General features: G+C 36.5%; 1 protein-coding gene across 1 annotated transcript in view; it reads left to right on the forward strand.

The window, feature by feature from the left end:
* The window catches only part of ASB7 (ankyrin repeat and SOCS box containing 7), a 39,452-nt gene extending 32,541 nt beyond the window's left edge, over positions 1-6,911 (forward strand). The window contains exon 6 of the mRNA XM_069465793.1: positions 6,738-6,911. Within this exon, the coding sequence (XP_069321894.1) occupies positions 6,738-6,877 (140 nt within the window). The 3' untranslated portion in view covers positions 6,878-6,911. The remainder of the gene's footprint in view (positions 1-6,737) is intronic.
* Positions 6,912-7,702: the final 791 nt, after the last annotated feature.

The raw sequence follows: 7,702 nt of genomic DNA on the forward strand, positions 1-7,702 counted from the left end.
ATTTGATGAATCTCTAATGTATTTCTGTCTAAAATTAAAATTTGTGAATAATATGAAATGTTATAGATTATTGCTTTCCCTATGCTAGCATATTTACTGCATAGGATCTATGGAGCTAAATGATTCCTGAAGTTTGTGAAGTGTGGCTCTTACCAGATAGTATGGGGTAAAATAGATTCATGATTCAAATCAGTTTGGAGACCAGTACCTTGGATCCTAGATCCCAGTTTCAGAGATTCATTGTGCACAGTAACATATTAAAGGTGCCAAGAAGTCCTGGAGTAAATAAAGCATTTAACTTTGTTTACTAGTATGAACAACTTACTTTCACAGAGCATCTTTTATTCCTATGACAAGCTCTGGTCTAGATTATACTTAGGGCAGAGAATACACTGGGTGGGTTTGTGTTTAGTGTCCAGAGGAGTCTGAGCTGAGGCAATAATCTGTGTTTCTAGTAGACACTGTTCAAAGACTGGAAGCAACCATCAGTATGTTTCAGTGGTGTGTAACAGGTAGGACTGGGCTGTATTTTGATTTGTCTGTTTTAAGGAATTAAGTGGCTCATATTTCCAAAAGAAAAAGATTAAGTAGATGGGAACTGAGTTGTGTAAACTGTTTTGCAGAAGACTTCATCCGTCAAGTACTTAAGTTAGTTGCCTTCTGGAACATCAATCACAGATGTTTAAAAATACTGTTTTATAAATATCACAGTAATTTGAAATATTTTTTTGTTTAAATTTCAGCAGTGGTCAAGTACTGTCTTTTAGCTGCAGAAGTAAAATCTTAAAAACAAGATTTCGAACATAGGAAAAAACTTGAAAGAAAGAAGTAATAAAAGTCATGACTCCCCTTTTTAAATTTTAAGACAGTAAAATTTCGGCCCTGGCTCTCTCAGCTAAATCCAATACAGCAATAGGCACGTGAGCAGCTCATCACACAGAACACCTCTGCACCAAGTGCCCTAACCTACTGTGTTCCTTCCAAATGCTGCTGTAATTTTTTTGTAGGGTGATTTATCCAAAACAGTGTTAATGTAATATAAAAATAATTTGTGTAACATTTTAACTAAGGTTATTTTTAATTATTGATTTATATCCACATCATAGTCTTATTAGGTTTTTTCAGTACCAATTATTAAAAATCACTTTTAGAAATAAATGGTACACAATTTTAAGTGAAAATGCATCACATTTAGGTTCAGTGATACAGAAAATATCTTATGTATTTCTGTACTTCTTTACAGTTTTGTATCACTTTCTATTTTTAATATAGGCATCTAGAGATTTCTTATCATTTGTTAGTGAGTCATATATGGTTTGGTTTGACTTAGTACAAATATGGAAAGTATAGTTCAAAGCTCATTTGCCTATGAAAAAATTGTAACCAATAGATAAGTGTCATAAGGTTGATGTTGTATACATTTGGACTCTATCTAATAGAATGCCATAATTTTTACTTTAAGGAGAGCTAGAAACTGCCTTTGTCCTATAAAGTGAGGTTTGTTTAGCATATTTCATGTTAAGTCCCTGTGAAGGGAATTCAGAGGGAAGAGCAAAGGGATAAAATGTGTTTATAGTGAGATTTTAAAATGGGAGGCTGAGATAAAACAAAGAGGTAATGGGAGGCCATTCCAGATGTTGACCTAAGATGGAGAGGATCTTGAAGGAACACAGTCGGTTGTACAGCAATCTAGAGGAGGCAGATCTTTCTCTTTTTACATCTTTACACCTCCCCTCCATCTCCAATCTCTACCAAAGAAAAACCTGGAACTTTGTTACGCTTTCATTTTGTTCATTTGGTTATTTAAAAATGTTTTGCCTCTCTGTTTTCCTTTATGAATCCAGATATTTTTATCTAAATAAAGTTATGCTGTCATAAATGCAGTAATGGCGATGTCAAAGGGAGGTGATATAGAATATTTAATTTTCTAAATTATGCTGTTGGCCAGGGCTGTTGGCCCTGGTTTTGTAATTTATAGTAGACCAGACCCTTCAAAAGCTGATTTCCTATTTTATACCAGCCCAATTATTACTAATGATGGGCTTCTTTACAGAATGGAAAGACTAATAACCCTTTGAACTATTATGTAATTCCATTGTAGTTCATTAGTATGAATACCTGGTAGGTTTTTTTGCTTCACCTAAAGTGTTTATAATTCCTTAAATTATACTCTTTTGTGAGGTATCCCCCAGCTCTTCCCTGTTACAGTCCCATGGACAAGAGATTTATTTATTTTACGGGGTAATAATTAATTTTCTAAGATGCCTAGTAAATCATGTGTACATTTGTGTTGATTTTTTTCTTTTCGTTTCCTTTATTCTGTTTCTCTGCCTTCTCTTCCCTTCTCCCTGTAATCTTTCGGAAAGTGCATTGTTGAGTACATAGTAGGTGCTCAGTGAATACTTTTACATGATCTGTTAACAAGAAATAAGTACTTCTGTTTCAGTCATAATCTGGGAATAGCATTCCCAAATGCTATTCCTGAAAAAAATAGCTCTTTAGATAGTCTTAGAAATGACAGTATTTACAATGAGTAGTCCTTATTTCTCTTTATTATTTAGCCCACTTTTCACTTAACAATGGGAGAAACAGTACAATGATACCCCTCACTTCATCAGGGTACATCTTTTTATCCAGTTAAAAGTCCTCACATCTCTGCCTGATCCAAGTCATGCAGTGATTTCCAGAATATGATTTCCATCAATTTGCCCAGGACTGTTTCCAGTAATGCGTTACCAGTTGCTCCTATACCGTTAAGCTGTCACCTAGTTTTTTTACTGTGTTAAAACCAGGAAGATGGAGACTCCAACTCCATCTTCCAAAGAGGGGCCCTCTGCTTTTTTGGTAACCAGAAGCAAACATTATCCTTACAAATAATTTTAAAATTTATTTACCAAATATTATATACTTGGTACTATTCTAAGTATTTTACCAAAGTTAACTTTTTAAATTCTTGTGAAGCGTCTGAGGTGGGTGTTGTTAATCATAAGGAAAAAGGCAAGAGGCTCACTAGCTTGCCTAAGATCATGCAGGTGGCAAATGGTGCCAGGAGCCAAACTTGGGCAGTCTGGCTCCAGAATTGATGCTTTTAACCACTATAATATGTCTCTATCATTAAAAGTGATTCTGCAGGCAGGAGTTATTCATGGTCAAGAAATCTTTAAAAGATCAGATTCTCCCCAAACTTTCAAGAACTGCCACAACACACCGTTTAGAGGGAAGAAAAATCAGTAGCAAATTGAGTAAAGCGTTCCAATATATTCAGATTTAGAATGTGCATTTTTCCCTGGGAAAGTTTCATACAGAGATAATAACTTGTGAGGATGGAAGTATTTCTTTTACTGCTTCCATTGAATTAAAGTTGTTAGCTCATCTTTGCCTGCCTGCATTTTATTGTAGACAATGAGGAGACCCTGGTGACACTCTCAATATTCTACCTAAAGAATCTTCTTAACTAGATCATTAGGACATTTCCTATTTTCCTCATTACCATGGGTAACAGTGTGGCCAAACTTTGCACTAGTACATACAAGGTTCCCCTTTCTTTCAGCTTCCAATAACTTTTTAAAAACTCGCCTTTCAGCCCTGACCAACAGCCTTCTCAAAGCCTTTGGGCTTCCAGGTAACATTCACCTCAAAGCCCTTCCCACCACCTGGTCCCAATGGCAAAGCCCTACTTCTCGGTCCCTGAATCTCACTTGGTTATCTAATGCTACAAATTTAGTGGCTTAAAACAACAATAGTCAATTGTTTTGTTCCTCTGCGCCATGCAGTGTTTTCTGGAGTGGTTTGACTGGGGGGCTCCTCCACCTTGAAAACGCCTCACTCAGATGGCTGGCGAGTTGATGCTGGCGGCTGGCTGGGAGGTCAGCCAGGGCTCTCAGCCAGTGACCTCATTGCCTTTATGTAGGCTGCTGGGGCTTCTTCGTGGCATGGTGGCAGTGTTCCAAGAGTGAATGTCCCAGGAGCCAGGCAAAAGCTGTATCACCTTTTATGACTTAACCTTGGAAGTCACATAGCAACACTTCCACCATAAGTTTCAAGGAGAGGGAACACAGACCTCATCTCTTAATGATAGGAGTATCTAGTCACATTGCCAAAAAAGAGCAGGAGAGAGGAGATATTGTGGTCATTTATGGACACAGAACAAAGCTATAGCAGAAGATCTCCCATTGTGTAACCTTTTTGTCTCAATTCCTTCTGTTTTACTTTAAGCTAATTCCAATAATTTAGTTTTGACCACTTTGTTGGATGATATGTTTTCATTTAAGTATATATGTATACTTATATATGTCAACCTTGTCCTCATTTGTTTTTTGCCTGACTACCTTGTTCTGTTTATTGAAATACTTGAAAAAAACCTGTCATCTATTAGGAAAATCAAATTTCTTTAAAAAAAGATTCACATCTAATTGATATTCTGGTTTGTATTTGCAGACCAAACACTGTAAGCATTTATTAAAAAGTAACAGTGATAATTTATTTTTCTTCCTAGAGGTAGCCTGTGAATAGTGATGAAAAATAATTCAAAACAGGTTAGGAAATGATTTGCTGTTGACATGGGTATGTTTTGCAGTGAGTTGACTGTTTCATACTTTACAGGCAAGCCTACTAAGTATTCATTCGTTCGACTAATATTTGTTGAGTACTGTGTCAGGTATTGGGTTTACAGTGGCAAATGGAGCCAGATATGGTCCTGCCCTCATGGAACATGTCATATAGTGAGGAAGATGGATATTAATACATAATCAAATAAATGTAAAATCACAACCTTGGTAGACCTTATGAAGGAAAGGAGCGTGGGAATATCTGCTGGGGAGCCTGACCTAGTCTCCTCTGATGAAGTGCTGTTTTAGCTGAGATCTGAAAGACGGAGGAGACATAATCTTGCCAGGAAACACATGAGTGTGTGTGTCGTATCCTTGCACGGATCCGTATACAGACATCTGTAGACACACATACCCCCATTTACAGACATTTCCAAGAAAGCAGTCGCTGCTGCTGCAGTTCCGTTGAGGGACCACATAGTAAGTGACTCTCCTGGAAAGCACATGTTCAGATGGCCTGACAGCACAGAAGTCTGAGTCTTAAGGGGCTTTTTACATTTAAGAAGAATTACTTAATTTTGAATAATGGTAATCACTATAAACAAGTACAATTTATGTGAGGGATAAAGTATAAGTATAACTGTGGCTTTCCAAGTATGGCCTGGGGAGCCCTGGAGTCCCCAAGACCCTTTCAGGGTATCTGTGAGGTCAAAATGATTTTTATAATAATACTAAGACATCATTTGCCTTTTTCACATTCCTTCTCTCATGAGTGTAAATGGAGTTTTCCAGAGACTAGATGATATGATTTTATCTCAGCAGATTAAATGCAGAAGTATATGTTAATATGAAAATTCAACTGTCATCTATTAAGCTGTGCATTAAAAAGCTTTGCAAAAATGTGAAAGAATGCCATTTTCTCACTAATTTTTTTGTTTTGGAAAATATTATTAACAGTTATATTAATATGTAATGGGTTTATTTTTATTATCTTTAATGAATTAATAAGTACATCTAAAATTTCTGTTTTAACTTCTAATATGGTAGTTATCCATAGATACAGCCCCCATAAAAATTCTTTGGGGTCCCCAACAATTTTTAAAAATATAAAGGGGTTTTGAGGCCAAAAAGTTTGAGAATGACTGAAATATGGCATTCAACTTGACTTTAAGCACATTACTTAATCTCTCTGAGACTATGAAATGGGAGTGATGATCAAAGGACGTCCCTCATAAAAGGATTAAAGGAGTTATATGTCAAGAGCTTATAACAATACATGGCACAGAGTAAGTCTTCAATATATGTTACCTCTTGCTATTATCATCATTTAATATGAAAGCAGAACTTCCATGACTCCAAATACTACTGAAGCACTATTGAAGAATTTTTGCTGTGTTTGTGGCCATCTGTATTGTTTTGGTAAAAAAAACGTATTCAAAAGTGAAAGAAATTGGATTTTTCTTCTGAGTTGAATTATATAGCAGAAGTTTTTGTTAGCAGATGATCAGGGTTTGAGGCCTGAAGTGACACAGATTCCAAATGGCTTGAGGTGATTTTTCAAATCCCCTTCCTGCTGCACCCCTCAAGCCTTACCCTCACAACCAAGGTTCGGCTATGTCCAGGACCATGGTGAACAGGTGGGCCGATGTCCCTTGGCATGCTCTACACGGGTTGTGATAGGCATTGAGGCTCAGGCATCTTAGACCCAGAGCTGGAAGGAGGTCTCACAGTAGAGGGCATCTCATTCAGTCTCCATGCTTTTCAGATGGAGAAACTGAAGCCCAGAGAAATGATTTGCCCACACAGTCTCATCTCGCATGTTAGAGGCCTAATCAGGACGAGAACCAGAATTCTTCTGATTTGTAATGGAAAGAATACCAGGATTAGAATCAGAAATGTTTTTAGAAGTGGTCTGAATCCTTAGTTGTTGGTCTGGCATTGAGCAATTTACTTAAATCTGATACTAAGTATCCTTATCTGTAAAATAGAGGTGAAAATATGTACCATCCCAAGGTTGTGAAAAGGATCAAATGAGACATCACATGAAGGCTTTTAGTGTCTTTCCAATCCTTTCTATATAAAGTCGATAGAGACTTCCCAATGAAATGAACAATTATTTTCAAAACCTAAAAGCCCACCTTAAATATTGTACTTTGTAGCTTTATAACATTTTCTTTTTTGTCTTTTTAGGACAGCCCAGAAACTTGCAGGACCTGTGCCGAATTAAAATTCGACAATGTATAGGCCTTCAAAACCTAAAGCTACTTGATGAACTACCAATTGCCAAGGTTATGAAAGACTACTTAAAACACAAATTTGATGATATCTGATATACCAGAACTGTGAGCAAGATTAGGAGTTATATTCCAGATACTTAAAAGGCTTTTTGCCTTGCACAAAGTATATCCTATGCAATTTCTGATTTGCTGTGAAGTCAGAAAGCAGGTATACACTTTTAGGTTTTCTGTTTGTTTGTTTGGTTTTCATTGTAGGGGAGGGATTTTTTTATATATATAAACACACACACACACACACACACACACGCACACACACACCACATGCTTGAGGTCTTAATTTGGTTTCTTGGTCCAAGTTTAAGAGGTCCAAGTTTTCTATACAACATTACATTTAGAAAAGTTGTTTTTCTAAAATGACACAAGCAGGTTTGGAGTGGAGAATTTACCCTTTCCAAATTTATGGATTCATTGGTGAGCATGGTATTATAAACCAGCAGAACACTTGTTAAAGTTTGGAGGTACACTTTCACCCGGAGTTGGGGGGTGGTCCTAGGTTATTCTAGAAAATGCCCTAAGAAATGTTTAAAGTAATGCTGTCTCCACATTCATTTTTAATGAGTACAAATTGGCTGTTTGAAACTGTTCTTTTTCCTAATTAATGTAGCTTTTGGATGACATAAATCCAATACCTCTGCTTTCCTTTTGGTGTGCTCTTGTTTTTAACTTATTTTTTTTAACAACTGTAGTACACTACCCCGAGACACCGTCTCCACTTCTATCTCTAGTTGAATTGCGCTTTTAAAAAAATTAATCAGAAAGAAAATAACTTTATAAAGCCAGTGTATTCTGTTTTTAAAACAGTGCCTCCAGTGCAATACTTTCTGGTGTATTTTATCCATTATTTCACTTGCTGTTCAT

The sequence above is a fragment of the Eulemur rufifrons genome, chromosome 3 (genome assembly GCF_041146395.1).
Source record: "Eulemur rufifrons isolate Redbay chromosome 3, OSU_ERuf_1, whole genome shotgun sequence".
Taxonomy (NCBI): domain Eukaryota; kingdom Metazoa; phylum Chordata; class Mammalia; order Primates; family Lemuridae; genus Eulemur; species Eulemur rufifrons.